At 40.4% G+C, this 21,819-nt stretch overlaps 1 protein-coding gene across 7 annotated transcripts in view; it reads right to left on the minus strand.

The window, feature by feature from the left end:
* CAST (calpastatin) overlaps positions 1 to 21,819 on the minus strand; it is a 56,560-nt gene that overhangs the window by 17,012 nt on the left and 17,729 nt on the right. For 3 of the 7 annotated variants that reach the window (XM_081212377.1, XM_081212375.1, XM_081212378.1), the window contains exons 4-17: positions 12,889 to 12,948; positions 9,038 to 9,103; positions 7,882 to 7,932; positions 6,667 to 6,723; positions 6,464 to 6,577; positions 5,820 to 5,921; positions 5,679 to 5,741; positions 5,255 to 5,353; positions 3,809 to 3,889; positions 3,668 to 3,721; positions 2,903 to 3,001; positions 2,706 to 2,801; positions 1,348 to 1,449; positions 141 to 224 (exon numbers count right to left, since the gene is read on the minus strand). In XM_081212377.1, the coding sequence (XP_081068503.1) occupies positions 141 to 224; positions 1,348 to 1,449; positions 2,706 to 2,801; positions 2,903 to 3,001; positions 3,668 to 3,721; positions 3,809 to 3,889; positions 5,255 to 5,353; positions 5,679 to 5,741; positions 5,820 to 5,921; positions 6,464 to 6,577; positions 6,667 to 6,723; positions 7,882 to 7,932; positions 9,038 to 9,103; positions 12,889 to 12,948 (1,128 nt within the window). Of the gene's footprint in view, positions 1 to 140; positions 225 to 1,347; positions 1,450 to 2,705; positions 2,802 to 2,902; positions 3,002 to 3,667; positions 3,722 to 3,808; positions 3,890 to 5,254; positions 5,354 to 5,678; positions 5,742 to 5,819; positions 5,922 to 6,463; positions 6,578 to 6,666; positions 6,724 to 7,881; positions 7,933 to 9,037; positions 9,104 to 12,888; positions 12,949 to 18,937; positions 19,123 to 21,819 lie in introns of those variants that run through there. The other 4 variants (XM_081212380.1, XM_081212376.1, XM_081212381.1 and 1 more) reach the window with 4 other exon arrangements.

Raw genomic sequence — 21,819 nt, forward strand, 5'->3', positions numbered from 1 at the left:
CTGCTGCTGGATCATAGCCAGCAGGGAGTACAGAGTGCTGAAAGAGCTGTTGTTTTTCGATTTTTCTTAACATGAGCTCAGTATGGTAAAATCTAGGATTTTATAGCACATGCAATGAAAAGTAGAGATGAGAACTTTACCAATTCTGGTTTTAATCTGTACTCAGGAGGGATTGTATCGTCGCGTTCACCAGGTTTCTTCTCCTTCCTTTCTTTGGCCTTTGGCTGAATAGAAAGAATCACAACGTGTCAACACTTGAATTGCATTGCTGGATATTTTGTAAAGCAAGCTGGAAGTCAGGGTGATTGTGCCATAGAAATGTGTTAAATTTTAAACATATTTCTATGCATACACACACACCCCTCATATTTGGCATATTTCTGCTTCCTCCAACCCCCATTTCTCCTGCAGGCAACTCATAATCTTTGAATCTATATTTTTCCTTTTTCCTAAACTAAAAAAAATAGCATGCATACATATTACAGATGCAAAAGAACTGTTATAGGTACTGTATCTGTAACATTTATTCGGGGGCCGAGATGGAGGATCCTGAAAGTACTAATAAAAAACACATTTTATCTGAAGTGGCCCAATACATTTCTAGCCTTGTCAGCTTTGTTTCTCAAGATTAACTAAGAAAGAACTCTTATTTCTTTTATAGGAACTATAAAAGCTTGAAGAAATAACTAGGCAAAACTTAAAATGCATTGGGCATTTTCTGTGAATTAAAGTATTCCTTTATAGCACTTTTTGCATATTTCCTGTTGCTTTTGCTACACATCTGAAGAGAGTAATCCAGCCAAAAGTAAGCATTTTTCAGCTGAATTACTATCACAAGCAACATTTTCATTATGCATTTAACACATTGAAGTCAATGGGGCACAGAATCCTAGAATTGTAGCATTGGAAAGGACCCCAAAGGTCATCCACAATTTATGCATGTCTACATAGTTTCAAGACTTTAAGTGGTATCAATCATGTACTAATTATTTATACAGCAATTGATTCACTTGCAATCCAATCCTATTATATTTACTCAGGAGCAAGTCTTGCCTTGCCCAGCTGGGCTCATTCCCAATTAGATGTGCACAAGATTGCAGCCTTGGGAGTGTTTTATTTTTTAAAAAAGGTCATACAGTACTGCAAAACTGCTTGTTAACAGAAGTCTTCCCAGTCATTCTCACACATTCCCACATTGATGAAGCTACATTGTAGTTCAGAAAAGAAGCAGGCCACTAGCTACTACTACCATAGAATTCAAAGTGCTTTCAAAGGTTTCTGCTAGCAGCAGACAAAGCAGTATTTTTTCCTGGCATGTTTTGCAAGATTTTGCAGTGTAAATAATACCTCTTCCACTTCCACAATGGAGCTAAGGTCTACTTCCGGTTCCGGTTCGGGCATGCCAAGCGTATCCACAAGAGCATCCAAGGCGCTGTCACTAAGGGCTGCCTGCATTGCAAAGTGATAAAAATGACCATGGGCTATAAAAACAGCATATGTCTCACAATAGATGCAATATATACTGAGATCATTAGGACTCCAGTTACGGCAGTACACTGATGAATCTGGCATCCTTAAACAGCAGGATACTGTAATCTAGACACTCTGTCTAAAACATTGCAGTGTAGGAGGGTAAGCTGTGTATTCTTCAGCTATTGGGCAACATGTCAAGCCACTTCAAGCGCCATATCTGTAGGAATCTAGCTTTTCTGTAGCAGAAGCTAAAATGTAAGTGAACCAGAACGGCTGAGGCTTGTGCATTTTGCCACTACTAAATCCATCTCTGGGTCTTGAAACTTGATCCAAGTATTTTATTTGTGGTCCAAGAGTGGTGAACTCAGACAAAGAAAATGACACTATATGGAGAAAGTCCACTGATATAAATTCCCATTTAACTAAATCACCTATAGGTTGTTGGACTGCTATCTAACTTCAGGTAAATAAAATGACTGGGTGTTATTTCCAGCTACTTAATGCTTATTATTCTCCAATATCTGGACGCAGCAGGTGAATGTGGCTTTTTTTAATGCATATATGAGAAATAAAATGTACCGTATTTTGTTTGTTTGGCTTCCTCAAACCACCTCATTTGTTTAAAAGGCTACTTATGACCACAATGAGGGCTATATTTCATGTTTGCAGTATATTTTAGTTTGGAACCTTTTTACTACAGATTCAGGCTGCGTACCCAAAGGTTCAAAAGCTTCTAATCTGTACTGTTCCAAATAATTTCACAACAGCAGCCAAACTGAAGTTATTTCAGAATGAGTAATTGATTCGTAAAAAGGTGAAACTTTTAAATCAATAACTGTTTCCAATCCACAAGAATGTGCACACCTGGAATCTTGTGCGCAAACGCACCATCATCATCCCCCAGATTTTAAAGGCATCTTGGCCATTGGACAAAGGGGGATGCTGAAGTAAAGAAGGGGGACACAGGCAGGCAGGTGGTTTCTTAATAGAAATGTACCTTCCTCCAATAGGTTGCAGCCCAGTCTTCAAAAGCTTAAATACCTTTTTACTAAACAACAAGATTTAGCACTGACTCTTATATTACAGTTTGAGCATATATAATTTATGTGGAGCCCAGGGAGTCTTTGCATGCTCACCCTTTCTCTCTCTATAACTTTGTAATACTATTTTAGGATAGCAGGTTCTGTGTGGTTATTTCAGTGGGGTAGAGGATCAGAGTACTTAATTTATACCTCTTCCACTCTGGCTTTCTTTTCTTTCGGAGGAGCTGAACTGCTGATCGAACTTGCAGACTGCGCTTGTAGGAGTTCACCTTCTTCTGCAGGCTTCTTTTAAAACATGAAACAATTTAAATGTGTTGAGTTTTTCACAGGAGTCAGATTGTGTGTCTAATAAAGAGGCCCTTTCAAAAAGATAGGAAAATCGGTACCTCTTTTGGCAAGTCTTTCTTCTCTCCAGCAGATGTTACAGCACTGCAAGTAAAATCAGATGACAGAGCATCTGCAAGGTCATCATCTGTCATTGTTGGCTAAATGAAAACACAAACTGGGTTACACTTTTAACCATTTGCCCAACAGCAGCTTACAGTTTGCGGGCATTTGCACATTTATGGAAGCAGAGCTGTGCTGTAGTGTTGTCAAATCCTGAGCTAAATACACCACCTCTTACTTTGGCAACTCTGTGGAAGTTACAGTGGCTTATTTTCCCAGTCCTGAAGTAGCGGCAGAAAGGGAAATGGGGCAGAAGAACAGACACTGGAGTGAGAATCACTCTCCTCACATAAATATATTTATGCCCTGGAGTTTTTAGAAAAACAGGTTGCCATCTCCGGTCAAGAGCTGACAATCTACCTCTTGATGGGGATAGAAACAGGAGGATTTTGCAGATGATTTGTGTCTGCAACCCACAATCTGCTAAGGGAACTGCAGAATTACAAACTATTCTGAATGACTATTCTAAACTGACTCTATCAGTTGTTTGCAATTCTGCCCTGTGGCAGTCTGCATCAGCAATGGACAAATATCAGATTATGATCTGGATCCAGATATTGATCCTTTGATTCAGGGACCGATGGGGTGAGTAAAACCACCATCCATTGATTACAATGCAAAGTTTATAAAGGACTAGGCATATCTTCAAAAACCAGTAATAAATTTTCCATTTTCACACTTTGTGACAAATAAATAAACCATACCTGAGATTCTCCTTCTGCCACTGGCGGGGGAACTGCTTTGCCATCTCCTTTACCCTGAAAAACAAAGTTTTGTGAATGAGTACTGCAACTAACGTGCAGTAGAGAAAGCATCCAAGGCACAGTTTTGGTTTTACTACTTACCTCTAGGAGTTTTCTGTACTCTGGAGGAATTGTGCTCTCCCGTTTACCCAGCTCTTCTATATATAAGGAAGACATTGGGTCCTGCATCATGTAAAAAATATTGTTGACTCTTTAAATCAGTGACTAATGTATAAATATATACAATTCATTCATATAAGATTATGATTTACTACAAAAAACAGAGAGCAATAACATTCAAATATTTAATATTTGTTAACCACCTAAACTTTCTAGTTGCTGCAAAAAACAACAACAATTCATTCAAAAACATGGTTAAAAATATAAACCATGCAGGTTCACAAGCAGTGAACCATAGTTTAGATCAGCTTTCCCCAAGCTGGTGCCCTCAAGAAGTTTTGGATTAGAACTCCCAGTCATGCCTGACCATTGGCCATGCTGGTTGAGGATGATGGGAATTATAATCCAAAACATCTGGGAAGCACAAGGATGGGGGTGACTGGTTTAGATTACCATGAACAAGATTGCAGGAGTCTCAAGCTCACACATTCCCTCCTCAGTGGGAATAAAGAGTTACACTTCCCCTCTATACCCAATCTGGAAAATTATCAGGTCCCAAGCCAGCTACTGCTAGTGTATTTTAAAAAACAAACAACAACAACAACTGCATGTTAAATCCCAATATGTGTTTTCAAGTTTGGCCCTAACTGATTCAGGTGCTTTTTAAAAAATTGCTGAAATGACTTCTACAAATCTTGCTGTTTTTGCAAACACATTATGTATTTTTCTAAATTTAGAAGTTGGAAAATGGAGAGATCCAACGACAATCAATCTAGGCTTCGAGCCCAGTTTATGGTGAGGATGAAGATAACATAATTCTCAACAACAGGAAAAGAAAGGGAGAGGTCCAGTCCAGGCAACCATCCATCCATTCTAAACTGTGTTTTAGATGTTTTCGAATAAGACGGCATGAGCCTCAGGCTTGTATGCGCCTCCTTCACCACTTTTCCATGTGTGTGAGAAGGAGAGGAAGAGAGCTTCTGCTTTCATTTTAGAACAAATTGCAGTTCCCTGCTAAGGATAAGCTCAGAGCTGTTGTTCATTCTTAGGCATCCTCTGCCTCCCAACAGTGGAGGTTGAATGTAAGACATCATGGCTAGCAGCAGGGCTTTGTTTCCAGCCAGAGCTCACCAGAACTCAGTTCCAACACCTCTCAGGTGGGTGCCATTACCATTCTAAGAGAACAAGGGAGAAATTCATGGTGAGCTCCAGCACCTCTTTTTCTAAAAAAAATAGCAGCGGCTAATAGCCACTTGTAGCCTTGTCCTCCATGAATCTGTCTAATCCTATAATGTACTATTCAGATCAAGTTCACTAATGATTTGAAGTACAAATTCATATACAAAAAAGGCTACTGCTACCAAAACAAATAAGCTTACAAACACAGGCCTAATAAATAAGGCTCTTTAAATACAGGAGATCTTATACCGAAACTGTTGGTCCAGTATATTCAGGAGTAGGTGGCTCGTTTTCTTCAGGACCTCCAAGGGTATCAATTAAATCATCTAAGGCAGCATCTATGTCAGACTAGAAAAAAAGATTTTTATGAAGTACATGGCACTTCAGATAACTTATAGATTTCCCTCCCAAATTCAGCAAAAAATATTCCTGCATTGCAAGAGGTTCGGTTAGATGACACTTGTGGTCCCTCCCAACTCTATGATTCTGTGAAATGATCTAACTCAGTGATGGCCAAACTTGGCCCTCCAGCTGTTTTGGGACTACAACTCCCATCACCCCTAGCTAACAGGACCAGTGGTCAGGGATGATGGGAATTGTAGTCCCAAAACAGCTGGAGGGCCAAGTTTGGCCATCACTGATCTAATTAGACAGCAAATGAACTGTTGCTTACCTTTTCAGCTGGTTTACTTTCTGCAGCAGCTGGCGCTGGGGCTGGCAATTTGCCTTCTTTAGTCTGCAAATAAGAATGCATTTCTGAGAACTAAGCATAGGATTACATTTGCATCCAATTAATGCCAAACACTAAACTTACCTCTGCAGCTGCAACAGTCAAGCCTGCAGCTGCTACTGCTCCAGCTGTGCCAGCAGCTGCAACAGCTGCCTTGGTGGGCAATGACTTGTCATCAGGTTTAGCCTTAAGTGGAGAAAAATTAGAGAGGTCCAGGTGAAACTTTGCCATTAATATTTTAAGGCAGCCCAACTACAACCTACACAAAACTAAGTTGCAGCATGGACATAATGTTTTCCCTTTCTGGGGTTTCAATTGCATGACAGCTGGGAAGCTGAACATGGGAAAGCACACATATAGCCAGACATTATGAAGTCAGCCTTGCAAAAAAAAAAAAAAAAAGATCTATAAGAAATCACATTTTATTCAACACTTACAGGGAACTATATTAATGTTCTGTGATTATTTTACTGCAAAGAAAAACAAAAACATCCAAGTGTATTTATGTATTACAGTATATTAATTTATAACTAGAAAAAAGCAGGAAAAATGCAAATCATTTATTCAACTTATTTATGATGATAAAATGGTATTAAGCCATGCATTGGTCCAGTTAAAGTTGGGTTTTATTCAATTTTTGTCCCATCCTTTGGGGCAAACACTTTAGATACCTAACCTTGGGAGTGCCACTCAAAAGCTTTCGGAAGGTTTTTCTGCTTCTATTTTACCTTTGGTTCTTCTTTGGATGTCAGCTGTGTTGTTGTCTTGTCAATCTGACCAGAGGGTACTTTTCCAGTACTTGGCTGCTTAGGTTCCACTACAGGTTTGCTTTGGCTTTTTGCCTACATGTACACACATAAAAAGATGAATGACCTTACATAAATTTGCATTGTAAAGAATTATCTCTCCTAGTAAGTAAAATAAAAATTACCCCTCCAGGCTCTTTTTGCTTCTCTTCTGATGAACGTTTAGACTGAGAATCATCTGGCTGTGTGAAAAGAGATAGGAATATAATTGATCACATTTAAATGTAAACAAACAGTTACAGATAAAATGTAAATAAACTAGTCTGCACAATGAAGAAAGTAATAGTCAAAAGTATTTTCGCTGTGACGGAACAATACAAGCCTGAACGTTGTCCAAAAATCCAAAAGTTGTATTTGTATCACATGTCTATGAGCAGAACTGCATTAAAATTAGGGGTGCTTGGTGAAGTAAACACCCCGTCTGAATGTCAAAATCTGAATGAATCCGGGACGGGCACAGACCCTGCAAGCAAGCCTTCGACTGAAGCTGCACTGACTTGCAGCCCACCTCTCCTTCATCTGACAAGTCTTCCTGAAGGATCAAAATACACTCACGGGAATCATAGGATGGGCTGCCTCTGCCTCATTATTTCTAGGTAGAAGTGATATGTGCAGGTTTCGTCATGGTTTTAAGTGATACTGTGCAACTCATTTTGTGCCCAGTAACTATGGGACTTGTATTCTAACTCTTAATTCCCCGAGTGTGGGGAGGGTCTTTGCATCATTTGCTCTCCTGGTGCTGCTGTCTTCCCCCCTTACTGACATCCTTGTGGACATGCATTTGCACAGGCAATGTTCCTAAAAACTAACAGCCACTGTGCTAATGCAAGCTCATTTTCTGATACATAGTTTACAAACCATTTTTGTTTATACCAGATTAAGTGCATAATGGAAGCTATTTATTCCTCTTGTTTTATATCCTGCTTTTCCCTAAGAGCTCATTTACTCTTATTAAAATGCATCTAGGAACTAAGTGTAATCTCCACTGATTTCAGTGCAACTTAATTCCAGGCTGCTTTCCTTTGACACTGTGCGGAAATGGGAAATGGTCAGGGACAGTCAACTGGGCAAGCTGCTACTGTCAGAAAGCCACTATTTTCTTTTTCAGAGTTATTGTAAGCTGCAGAATAGGCATTACAACACCCCATTGGAAGCAACCTAAAAGACTGATAACACATTCAGAAGGCCCTGAATTAAACCTTATAGATTATGAAACCCAGAACTTTTGTTTAAAACAAATAATGATTAGTCAAACAAGCGAGCTTCATCACATATGTAAATGCTTATGAGATATTAGTTCAGGGCACAACAATTCAAAAGATAAATGTATGTTACCTTACCTTAGCTAACTGTGCAGCTTTTTCAGCTTCTGCTTTGGCTTTTTGGGCTGCCTACAATATGAACAATGTCAAACGAAAAAGCCAATTATTATATTAAAAATAAATTGATATTCCTTAGAATGCAACGATATTTACAAGCAGAAACAGCATGAACAAAGTTGATGAAATGGACTTTCCTCCTCGGGAACATTCATTGGCTACAGCAGAACAAACCCCTGAGAGCTGTTACTGATAGTGATTGCAATATTTTGAACCGATAGCTAAGGAGTAAAAAAAAATAAAACTATGACTCCCATGAGGCTTTTTTGAAAGCCGTATTTTAATTGACCAATGAATTCTTAACTCTTGTGTGGCACAAGATTGCTTATTAACCGTGAAGCTAGCAGAATGAAATGAAGCAGAGCATAAACACAGGCAGACAGTTAAGGAATTATAAAATCCAAGTGTTGAGGAATTATGTGGGAAGAGCAATTTAAATGGTGGATTAGAATGGAAAGAGAGGGGAGAGAATTCCCAGTCAGGAGAGAGAATTTATAGCAAGTGAGACCTCGGGAGCTTTACTATCATTAAACCAACAAGCGCTTTTTAAAGCTCTCAAAGAACACAAGCAACACAGCTGTAAATTGCTCACTTCAACTCAAGTGTTACATGTTTTACTCTGGATTAGCCATCATTCTAAAATTTGACCTGAAGCATTCTCTAGTGCCTATATATATATATATATATATACACACACACAAGCCACACAGGCACACATTTTATAAGTACGCAAGACCTCCATTATAAACACAAAGGAAGAGCAGGAAATCCTAGGTTTTCTGTTTGTCTTGTAGCCCAAACAAGTCTGCTATAGCTGTATCCATATAGTTCTCCAATAGTGAAGTTCGACCACTACATGGATATTAGCCACCACGCATCTCTAGCTAGTAGTTTGCGTACTGTCACGCCACAAGAACAAGGACACAAATGAAATTACGTTTGGTGGTTTATTTCCATGGCGGACTGTATGCTTTGGAAAAGATTGCAGCGTGACTATATGCAACTAAAGACAGACATAAAATGAAGTTTATTAGTTCAAGACTGATGAATGTGCACATGCTGCTGCTGTAGCTGGTGTTATTTTCAAACGCACACACAAAAACCAATCTCTTTTCACCTGCTTCTTGTTTCGTTTTCTTTTGTGGGATTCCACTCCACTGGCCTTTTGCTGGCTTGAAGAAGCCTAATATTGAGAGCACAAACTCAGGGTGCTTAAAGAAATTGTGTAAGGCATGCCAAGGAAATGTGTTTCAAAAACAGGGGAGGCCATTTTAGAGCATAAAGCACTGAAAAGAAAATTGCCTTTCCCTTTTTAAAGGCTTTCTGAGGAAGCGTTTTATTTTACGAAAGGTTGAATTTTTAAACACGACATTTTCAGTAATAAGAGCTTCCATGCCAACATGTGATCCACCCTCGTTTCCAGCACAGGTGCACGTTACAGGAATTAGCAGGTGCATGTCTGAACACCATATGTACCCATGTATTCCTTGTAATGGTGAAAACTTTCCCCTTTGGTGAAAGGCTTATTGGTAGGACACAGCCTTGCCATACAAAAATTCCCAGATTCAGTTACTGGCATCTGTAGAGAGGGTTGGAAGAGACTCCTGCCTAAAATCCTGGAAAGCTACTGCCGATCTGTGTTGACAATACTGAGCTAGATGGACTAATTGTCTGAGTCAGCTTCCTACGCAGCTTTAGCCATATTCTTTAAAAGTCACACTGACCTAGAGAGACTTGTCTTGGAAAGGTATGGAAACACGTGGCAGGGCTCTGCCTCTGTTCCCCTCTCCCCAACTCTCTTTCCCCCCAGAATATACAGGTAACCAGCATCCAAAAAATTAACAACTGCCAACAGTTGTGAAGGTCAAGTAAGTGTTGCGCTTGCGTTAAAAGTAACACTGAATTTAGGTACCAATTAGAACAATGTCTTTTCCAGCTTCCTATTCTGCACAGAAGGTTTACAGCCATAAAACACATCAAAGCAAGAGAAGAAAACAATAGAACTGAATTGAGCATAGCCTTTCCTGCAGCATTTATGCTGCATCACTGGCTTGAGTTATTAGGTTGCAATGCTCTGTGCACTTACTAAAAAGAGACTATGTTCCAGGAAACTAAACAGGACTTCTGGGTAAACAGGATAATACTGTTAGAGAACCGGGCATATACTGACTGATTGTTTTATGTAATATTATGCATTGCAAGAGCTGAGCTGTGAAAATATATTCAATAGATGATCCTTCAGCTGCATTTGCAGCTTCTTCTTGTTGATTCCCATCCTCATTCTCTTTTCTACTAAGCTGCCTCTTTCTGAACTCAGTTGCACTGATGGCCTTCACTTCTTAGCCAACCAGCACAAATCCCACCTTAAAGCTACAGAAGCAGAGGCGGTGGGGTGGAGTTGGGGGTACCCTTTCTTCATCGCCGGAGGCCATGTGGGCATTGCTGCAAAGGGTAGCACCCATTTGAAGAGGATGGGAGAGATCCCCTTGCTTTATCCAAAGTAGCTGTCCTGGAAACCGAGTCTATTATTTTTCCAGCCCTTGTTGTGTTGTGTAAGTAATGCTAAGAGATTGTCAATATAATTGTGGATGGAACTCAAGTTTAAAATTCAGAAAGAATCCAGCTCATGGACAAAAGAAATGGGTTGCATGGGAAAGACAGAAGAAGAATAGGACTGGGAATAGGCCAGTGGTACTTGCAGTCTGAGGACAGAAAGGGTCCCATTTTAACACAAAATCTGCTCACAATTTTATGTGCTTCTGTACCTGAGCCATGAAGATAAAAATGGAAAATATACCTGAAAATTATATATATATAGTGGCTCAGATTAAGAGATCTCTTTTAAGTACACCTAAGGGACTAGAAGATTTCCAGTAGGATCAATGACTTTTTTTTTTCCTTTTGAAAAGGAGACCACTATTGCCATATCAATGTTTCCCTTCAGTTTTCAAAGTAGTTTTATGGCATGGGAAGCTGCTGTTTGATAATAGCAAATGGCAGCTTCCTATACATTTTCTTCATGCCATTTATGTACCACTTCACTGTAAGAGAGACCCACTTCTGGGTTAGGCAGAAAAGCAATTACTGAAACATATAGGGAAGCAAAAGGATTAATGCTCTCTCTTCCTGCAATCAAGAAAGCTAGAGCAGTTAAGAATGATTTTCAACCACTTCTTCTCCAACAAGCATTGATAACCTCCTAATCTAAAGTCCTGCTCTTTAGTAAGGCAACTCCCCATCAGGTAGATCAAGGCAAAAGGAATATGAGGAAAAGGCACACCCCTTTTTTTGTTTCAACAAGTTTCGGAGATATGAAAGACAGAGATCTAAGAAGTAAGCAGATATCCCTCATTCCAAATTGCAACACTACCCTAAGCAGAATGCACAGAACTTTAGTTTACCATGTAATTTCAAAGGTGACTGGGTGATTTAAATTTTGCAGAAATGATTATTAATAGGCGCTTTGAAGGCCTGACTCAGCCACCACAATATTCCTCTGTGACTTCTCTTCTTGCTACATTAAGCAACTTCTACAAAGCAAAGGTATCACACAGGTACAATTCACACATAGGAAAGAGGAAGATTGATCCTTTATTTTGTTCACAAGAGAAGAGCAGAACATTTCTAGTCTGATCTAAATTGTGTGCAAAAACAGGGCAGCCAGTCAGTCCCTTCTCCCACCTCCCAGAAAAGCCAGCAAGAGCCGCTCTACCTTTAAAGACCCATGCCGAGCGAGCGTGTCTGTGGCTCTTGCTGGCTTTTCTTGTTTTCCTCCTCTAAAAACTAGGTGCGTCTTATAGTCGGGTGTGTCTTATAGAGCGAAAAATACGGTATATTCCTACCACACACAAGTTTTCTACATACATCTCTCCCATCCAGGCAAGCAAAGGGTGCTATCACAGCTCAGGACATATTCCAGTCAGGCAAAAGCTCCCATGGCAGGTGTAGCCTGGAGAAAGTCTTAAGCTCCAGACAGAGAGAGCTGGAGGCCCTGGGTCTCAGGTTCCCAACCCCAGTCCACACTATGTATCAGTTGATGTCTCTCAGTTATGTGGAGTTCATTACTGTATTTTAAAAATTGATTGAGGCAATTGGATGTTTTAAAAACCTTTATAAGTTTTTATTTTATTGTGAATTGTTCTGTGTGCTAGTAGAGGCAGTATTTGAGCCTGGCTGAATTCTGCAACAATGGGACTGATTACATAACAGGCAGAATGAGATAGACTTGTTTTTTTGTGGTTAGCCTACTGAAGGATTTGATGAAGTCAGAAAATGAGAAATTTAGGAATCAAGGTTATGGGGATGAGGAGGTAAAATAGAACATGCAATTTTACATGGTCAATTACTGACCTACCTAGGAAAGTCCCCCCCACCTTAAGCAATGACAATTTCAACTCACTACTATCCTCTCTCGAAAGAAGGAATGTTGTCTAGGGAGTTGCATATATGACTAAACACTATTAATTGCAAAGGAATAAAGATTGCCTATCAGATATGCACATATGAGCAAATTGAGACATATAATTTCACCTGACACATAAAACAAAGATTAGCATCACCTTTATGCTGTTATTGTTTTAGAGAAACTGGCTGTGGACATTCCATTCAAATCCAAGCACTGAAACCATATCAGTAGGAATTGGTTGAATAAGTGGTGCAATTTCCATACAGCCAGTGATATGTGATCACAACAGAATTGCTCTCCACAACAGTTCTTAAGCTCTGTTAACATTTATTACTTGCTCACATAAACCATTTTGATAGGGGTTAACACTGATAGTATACCAGTAGTGTTAAACTCTTGTTAAACCCTACTTCTTGGGTCAATCAGCAACTTGCACTCACTTGTGTGCTCAGAGATGGAAAAAGATCACATAGCAATTTCTTATAATAACAGCTGCTGTAAAAGCAGCCCAGAATCAGACTGGTATAAATGGACACTTACTTATCCTTTTTCAGAAGACATACCTTTGTTTCAGAAGGCTTCATAGTGGGTGCCTTTGAGGAAACCGTGGAAGAAGACTGAGCCTACAATGTGCAAAAAAAGGATGTGAATTAATTGCCCACCAATAGGAGTTAACTATTTTTATATATTTTAGAATTCCATCCCAATACAGCAAGTTGCAAATCTATATCCCGAAGCTCTCATTGATCTTGGATGTTCATTGATAGATGTGAACGCTGATCCTTTTCCCCACAAATTGCACAGAGCATATAATGAATGGGGAGTTGTGTTTAAATACACAAATAACCAAAATTCCATAGACTTATTACAAGATTAAACAAGATGTAACATACTCATTCATTAGTGGTAGGACTGAGCTAAAGTGCAAAGGTGTTTTTTTTTGGGGGGGGGGGAATGTGCTATAAACAAGTAGAAGCTTGAATAGTCAGAATAACCTGGAGTGCTTATATCAGACACAGATGTTTTTTATTAGCCATGTTTGGTTTCCTTCTGGAATGAAAAGTGGGTTACAGATAACCAATAGAATGAAATGAAATGAAATTGATAATACTAAACGAGTTGTTCAAGGGTGGATTACGTTTTGATAATCTCTTAATAGGGGCAAACCAACATTGCTAGAGTTAAGAAAAATGCAAGGACACAGGAGAAATGAAAGGGCACAGAACAGCAATTATTACAGGCTGCTTACAAAACCAATTAATGTTAAGATATTAACCTTTCCTCCCACCTTTCTTCAATATGAAGGTTAATGATGTACTGAAACCAAATATGTATTTGTGCTTATAATTATCTCTTTAAGAGTCATTATACTGCCAAAATTATTTATTGAAAACAACCAGGCTAACAATCCCATCTTAATCCAAGCTTTCCAGAGCTGGCCTGAAGAAAACATTAAAACTCAGAATTACAGAACTGTAGAGTTGGAAGGAACCACGAACATCATCTAGTCCAAACCCCGGCAGTGCCAGAATCTTTTACCTAACATGGGGCTCATGCTCTACCAACTGAGCTATCATTTGAAATAAGTGGTTGTAGGCTCTGGCAAGTCCAAACTAAGAGTTTTACATTTACATAGGAGCCACATGGAACAGGTCCCTTATTTAAATTTTCTGTTTTACCAAATTCGAAAAACCATTTTCTTTTGCACCCTCGTTGCATAAAATGTGGCAAGCAGATATTCTACTGTTAAGTACATGTCTTCAGTGACAGACTCAACTTCAATAGCTTCTGAATGGCATGCCAAAAGGCTTTCACTGTGTAATTTGACTATATTATCCACCTATATTTTTCCAACAAGTAAATGCTAGGCAATGAAGTCATACTTTCATTCTACAGTAAGCCACCTTCACATAATCAAGTTACTTGTACAGAGTCTTCCTCCTCCTGGATACAGCACAAGTATTTGTTCCAAGCCTCCCTAAAATGAGTCACATTCATTATTGTCATGGAGTAAACATGCATCTGGAAGAGGCTGCCACCACCCTTGCCTTATAAAGCAAGTCCCATACCTACCCTACTCAAACTGCCAGATTTGAGGCAATTGGATTCCAGGACTTGGGGAAGCAAATTGTCAGTCCCCAAGTGGGTGAGAAACAGCCCTGTGCTTCCAGAGCAGCAAATAAACATCAGAGGGACCATAGGCAAGTGTGAAGTAAAAATTTAAAAAGAGCCAGTGAGGAGTTGAGATCAAAGCAGTAATCATGGAAAGAGAACAGCAGCTCATGGCAAACTCTTTAGACTGGAGATGAGATACTCAGGGAGAACAATATATTAAGCCAAGGTTTCTTAAGCATGGAGGAGGACAATTTTAATCCCAGTCATGACTGGGGGAGAAAGGATAAACCTTCCCCTCTATGTGTGTGGTGCAGTGGCGTAGCGTGGGTTGTCAGCACCCAGGGCAAGGCAAGTAATTTGCGCCCCCTAACCCGTGGATTTGCGCCCCCTAACCCTAACTCCCAGATGTTGCGCCCGGTGCGGCCGGGCCCCCCTGCACCCCCCACGCTACGCCACTGGTGTGGTGGTCTACATAACAATCTCTCTTACGCTTGCACACACCTGTAAAGACTCACAGGAGGATGGTTAGATGGGATCAGCAGCTATATTGATTATGTATCAGTTCTTTAACTGGACTATAAACAGAGCAGGTTTGAAACTGAACATGAAACTAGAGGGAGCTTTTTATTTAAACTGAGAACGATCACAATTTAGATTTTCAGCACCACGTGTAATAAAACCCTTAGGAAGAAATGGCAAGAGTGTGGGCCAAGGGAAATTTAATCTGTCACAAAGACTGCAAGGAGACAATAATAACATTTACATTGTACACATCTAATGGGGCAGTGATGTCTTTCTTCATCGCAACTCTACAGAATGTTATTTGTTTCCTCTGCTATTTTCCTTTCAAATATTTATCAAGCAGCTATTAAAAAATAAAAAGCTTTTTACCACTGAGTTCATAAACAAGCAAAGTTTTGCCACTGATGAACCATGTGAATATATATGTTGGCCTTGGAAACAAATATGAAAAGAGTTGCCTGGTAACCGGTAATAACTGTATGATTCATAGCTAAACAGAACTTGGGAGAGATTGTAGCGTGTTTGACCAGAGGCACACCCAGTTTATAATACAAGATTTGTGAACTGCCTGGTGCACTGAATAAATCTGGCTCTACTGAAAAAGGAAGAGAGAGAAATTTCAGATTTCAAAAACACAGCAGGAACAAAACCACAGTGTGGATATTTTCATGATACAATCAGAGCACCACTATAGAATATTAAAATAGCTGTAGTAAAGAATAAAAAATGCTTCACAGTGAATCTTCAAAATATAGGTAGGGCAGGCATAAGTCAGACCTGAATCTAGACCTGGGGGGTTTCTCTCTACCTTAGCTTCCTAGAGACAGTATTATATACTTAGATATATAAGCTAGGCGCCAAGGTTGAAGGCGCCAAAATGGAATGTCTAGTTGCATTTTTTGGCAAGATGGCTCTAAAGTCTTATTTTTCAAATGGGGGACTGACCGTGATTGATTCTCAGTTAAACATCTGGTGAGTTCAGATGGCAACCTTGAGCTAGCTTAAGAGCAGTGGCGTAGCGTGGGTTATCAGCACCCGGGGCAAGGCAAGTAATTTGCGCCCCCTAACCTGTGGGTTTGCGCCCCCTAACCCATGGATTTGCGCCCCCTAACCCTAACCCCCAGATGTTGCGCCCGGTGCGGCCGGGCCCCCCTGCACCCCCCACGCTACGCCACTGCTTAAGAGCTTTGAGAAGTTAAAGAAGAAAAGTCACTTGATCCAGGGACAGTCCACATATATAATGGCCTATTCTGACCTCTTTTTCTTAATGGTGACTGCTCCTGCTCAGGCTGCACAGAAAAACCATTTTGGTTCCAGAAATTCATTCTAATTGTGCAGATAAAATATAGAATTCTACAGGATGGGGTACTGGTGTGTGAAAACAGTCCAGATTCAATGATCACCAGATGGTGAAGATGTTAGGTGCCACCCTGGCACCCAGGCATCTTCACTTGATTAGAAGCAGTTGAAAAGCAGGTGCAAAATGTGCCTGGCACCTGGCTAATTTTGAACACTGCCTAGAGATCAGAGTCTTGAGCTGGAAGTAGGAGCCTAAAGAGTAGCAAGCAAAAGGTATTACTGTGTTGATCAAGAGGCAGGAGAAGATCAGGCTCCTACTATTTAAACCAAACCTGACCAATTCAGAGGATTACTGCCTGTCAGTCTTTGGGGCAATGCCCCAGATTAAATATGTCTACTATGTCTGAAGAGGGGCCCAAGAGCGTGGTACACAGACCATGGACTATGGCCCAGCATAAAAGTAGTGTGGTTCCCAGTTCAGGCCATCAACTCCCTAACAAATCCTATTTGCTAAACACCCAAAGTGCATAATCAACATGCACGCAAAGATTCAGGCAAATGACAGCTACCATGTGGTGTCAAGGTCATCACCACAAAGATAACTGGAGGAAATAGCCTAATTGTCACTGAAGAACTTTGGGTTTGCCCTCTACCCATGCTCTGGAGCTAGTTATCCAAAAAGCACATATCCAAAACCTCCAAGTTTCATGAAGCTATTTGGCTCACAGGAAAATGGGCATTTCCCATAACTTGGTGTAGGAAGATGAGGGGGAAACTAAAACAAGTCATTTTTGAAGGAGGGCAGGGGCGTAACATTTATAAGAGAGATATGATAGCCATATTCAAATATCCAAAGGGCTGTCACATGGAAGATGGAGCAAACTTGTTTTCTCTTACTCCAGAAGGTAAGACCTGAACCGATGGATTCAAGTTACAAGAAGGGAGATTCTGACTAAACATCAGGAAGTACTTTCTGACGGTGGGAGGTGTTCGACAGTAGAACGGACTCCCTCATGAGGTTGTGGGCTTTCCTTCATGGGAAGTTTTTAAACAGAAGTTGGGTGGTCATTGGTCATGGATTTAGTTCAGACTCCTGCATCATCATCATCATCAACAACAACAAAGTAATAATAATAATGTATTACTTATACCCACCCATCTGGCTGGGCCTTCCCAGCCAATCTGGGCGGCTCCCAACAGAACATTAAAAACACGATATAGCATCAAACATTTACAACTTCCCTAAACAGGGATGCCTTCAGATGTCTTTTAAAAGTCAGATAGTTGTTTATTTCCTTGGTATCTGATGGGAGGCCACTACCAAGAAGGCCCTCTGCCTGGTTCCTTGTAACCTCACTTCTCGCAGTGAGGAAATCCTCAGAAGCTGGACCTCAGCATCTGGGCTGAACATGGGGGGGGGGGAGATTCCTTCTGGTATACTGCATTACAGAAGGCTGGACTAGATGACACTTGGGATCCCTTCCATCTCTACAGTTCTATGATTATAAGAGGTGGCAGCAGTGTGTTTTCTTCCCTGCTGCCTTTCCTTAAACAAGAGAGCTTTTCCACTGCTAAAGATGGTGGTGAAACTGTGGAGACCACAGAAAATGATGCCATTTCAATGGATGCCTTGCCATCCTTGTTGCCACACACATTGCCAGGTGTGATTTGAGTGAAAGAGCAGTGGTAGTAATGATTAGTAGAGTACATGATAAGCTAGATCCCAGCTTGGACGGGGTTGGTTCATAATACATAAATGGGCATACTGAAGCCTGCCATTACAAGCCTCCCAATTTCAACCTTCAACGTCATGGAAGAAGTCACTTCCTGGAGCAGAGACATCATATAGAAAGTTTCAGCTTCAACATTCTACTGAGTTGAGCGGGACCTATTCCCAGGTAAGAATGCTTAGGACTGAAGTTTAACTTAGCCAATTAACTCCAAACCCCATAACTGAAAATAATTGTTTTCTAAAACATTAAAGGGGGGAAATTGTTTATAATTTTGGGGGTCGGGCGGAAACATATCCCTACTATTGTTAGCTTAGCAACAGCTTTAGTCATTCAGCTTCATTGTTATGGAATAATATACATATAATATTAAGTAAACACCACCTTTGGGTTGGAAGAGACAATAGTTACCTGGACATGCCTGAACAGAGAGAGAGATATCCTGTACAGATCACCACACCCTGAATTACACAGGTTCCAAATATACACTGAATAGACAGTCAGCAATGACACACCAAATTTGTAAGACACCATTGTGAGCTTATGACAGTCAGTTCAGTTTTTTTTTTAATAAAAAAAGATTATGAATCATTAGATCTATAGCCATGAAGATCTTGCTCTCGAGATTTTGCTGAGATCTTACAAGTCACTTCTTTCACAACAACCTTTCTGATAAAAACGCACCAGATAGTCAGCAGCCCCTTGCAGAAAAGCTTATTCTTCTCAGGGCTAGAAAGCAAAAGTAAGAGCTGTAAAACTCTGCAACTCCAGAAATAAAATGCTCCAGCCCACTTACTAAGCACAACACTAACTAATTCAGCAGTTCATGTTCTGCAGTAAAGAGCACTGCAGGGTTGGAGAAGCAAAAGAAAGCAGGAAGTACGTAACACAGTTAGACCGCAGTACTGACAGTAGCAAAAAAACATCCCGGAAAAACAGTACTCACTCCAGGCAGCTGGTATGTTCCTTCCCAAGCTCTAAGTAAACAGAACACACGGGATCCTTATCGCAAGCTTGCTTTCATTTCAGTTTGTATCAGTTCTAGCCATGGTTTCAGTTTTAACGCAGCCCCTGGAACAAACCCATGGCAGTGAAGATGGCACGACCAATCCGAACAGCACAAGCAGACACACTCAGTCTGCAGGCTCAGTTGCTCCACCTTCTATGAATATTCAAATAAACTTGAGAGATCCTCACAAGGAAGGTGGGGACAGGCAGCAGCTAGCTTTGCCAAAATGGAACAGGAATTGCTGCCAAAGTCAAACGCGGGTGTTTTACTTATGTGGCTTGTAGTTAAGAGAAGACAGTAGACAAAAATGAATTACTGTACCAAGTTTTATTGAGGCTTCTGAATTTTCTGATTTACCAAAGGCACAAGGAAGCTTGAAGTGGGAGTACTAATAACCTACTGGCAGGGGATTTTGTTTAACCAAATTTGGAAAGGCATATAGCAGGCACCCCCCAAACTCAGCCCTCTAGATATCTGGGACTACAACTCCCATTATCCCTGATCACTGGTCCTGTTAGCTAGGGATGATGGGAGTTGTAGTCTCAAAACATCTGGAGGGCTGAGTTTGGGGATATATAGCCTGAAGACCGCTCTATAACGTATAAATGCATTACAAAAACCAGTTAAGGCAGCCCTTTCACTGCTCTTGTTTATTCACCAGGAAGAATCTGTGGGCAGAAAAATATTTGAAACTCTTCATAATATGACTCTAGCTTGATTTCTAAATAAATATTCAGCATGTTAACACTGTTATATGAAAACATCAACAACAATGTACCACATATCTTTTGAAACTATTCTGAATATTTTTAAAAAACAAATTATTTGCATATTGAAATTTGTTTGGCAACTTCTCTTAATCCAGAATACAGAGAGGAAGAGAACTATATTTTCAAAATGTTGCTTTTGAATTCTATATAGCAATAAAGCCATTTTAGTGTGCACTGTATAGAACATGTAACATTCTCTTTATCAGACAATATTTTACTGCTGCACATAAAACTGTTAGAGCCAGGGAACAAATTAAAAAGAACATCAGCTTATAGGAGCTGAAGTGCTTCAGGTTTTCCTTACTATATGCATAATATATAGATGGGGACAAACCATAGCACACTTGCAGAGTGCATGCGTCATGTGCAGAAGCTTCCGTGGTCCACCCCAGACATTCCACTTAAAATAATCCTAGCTAGAAGAGCAGGCAAAAACCGCAATCTGGAGAGCTGCTAGCAGTCAGGGTGGAAAATAACAGAAAAAGTAGATCCAATATGATAGTTTCCTACAGGTATTTCGCCACCACTCTAAAAATAAATATTTCCTCTTATAACACAATATATGTGAAATAGATAAACACTGAACAAGCTGCATTAATGGCTCAGCTAAACTTCTGGAAATCTCATCCATTAGGAAAGTGCCAACTGGTGTTGACACCAATTTGTCCACATAACCCCAGACTTGCCCCCACCGTGCCCCGACACCATCCAGGTAAATGGCAGTGATGCCATTGTGGCAGCTCTGCATTACCAGTCTGCTTCACCAACCCCTCCCAACCAAGTCAACTCACATTAATTGAAATCAGAGGAGCACAACTCAGAGATAATAAAAACTCAAAACAGAACATAGCCTTCAGTAGAAATCACTTCATTCTGGCAAATTAAAAAAGTCTTCATGAATTACAAGAAAACACTCAGAAGGAGGCCATTTGAACCTCATTGGGCAAACCATTCTACAATGCTGGTGCAGTCACTGAGAAAGCCACTTTCCTTGGCCCACCCAACAGTGCTTCCACTATGACCTTCCTCCTTGAGTTTAGTGAACAGGTAAGCAGACATAGGAGGAGGCGTACTACCAAGGCTTTGAACTGTGCCTGGAAACCAGTTGGTAAAACATAGCTTCACATGCATGCATGATCTCAATGCAGGACATTTTCAAGGGATTAACATGATGCTAGCTTCCTCACAGTGCTGTGAAATACCCAGAACCCATCATAGCACCTCAAAATTTAACACTAAAGTCTGCAGTTTTCATTCAGATATTTTATACATGTACGCAATATTGGTGTATGTCAACCACATGATTTCATTTGGACCCTGATTTGGAGCTTTCGTCAAAGCACTTTCTAGGTGCCCGATTCATCTCAGGGTCTGTCCAAGTCCACGCTGTCTCCCAACCTGCTGGCCACTTTGCTATTGGGAAACTCAGCAATGGTTATAACCATTTTTTTCGTCTGGCATGCATGCATTAAATCTGCAGGCATATTTTCCCCTCCAGAGTCAATAAAGCCTACCAAGTTACAGACAGATAGATCAAGGCACTTTTGTGCTAGATACCTTTGATTTATTTTATTTTTTAAGGAAATGTCTAAAACCCTTTTTATTTTGGGGTGAATTTTGATGAAATTTGCAGGTAAGGTCACACCTTCCAGAGGCATAAATCCTCACGGCAGACATCATTCTGTAATTTGTCATTTTCCCACAGGGACAGCCATTACAGTTTTGGAAGGGGTAAAAAAGAAAAAAAGAAAAATACTTGCTTAATCTTCTCTAGTGTTTCATGGGCAATTTGACAGAAAATCTCCACTCTGGTGTTTGCTCGCCCTTCTCCCATTGCTTCACCATCATTATGGCAAATTTAAGAGACATTACTTTTGTTTTCAGCAGAAGCCTGTCTGTAGCCTTTTGTGGGGAGTGGGGGAGGGGTGACACCTGTATTGTCAAGGCATCACAACTCACTTCAGGGGCCACTGTTTTAGCTTCTGTGCTCCCTTCCAGAGATTCTGCTTTGCCTCTGATATGCCAAATATCCACAAGGCCCTCCTACTC

This window comes from Podarcis bocagei (genome assembly GCF_964188305.1).
Source record: "Podarcis bocagei genome assembly, chromosome: 11".
Lineage (NCBI taxonomy): Eukaryota > Metazoa > Chordata > Lepidosauria > Squamata > Lacertidae > Podarcis > Podarcis bocagei.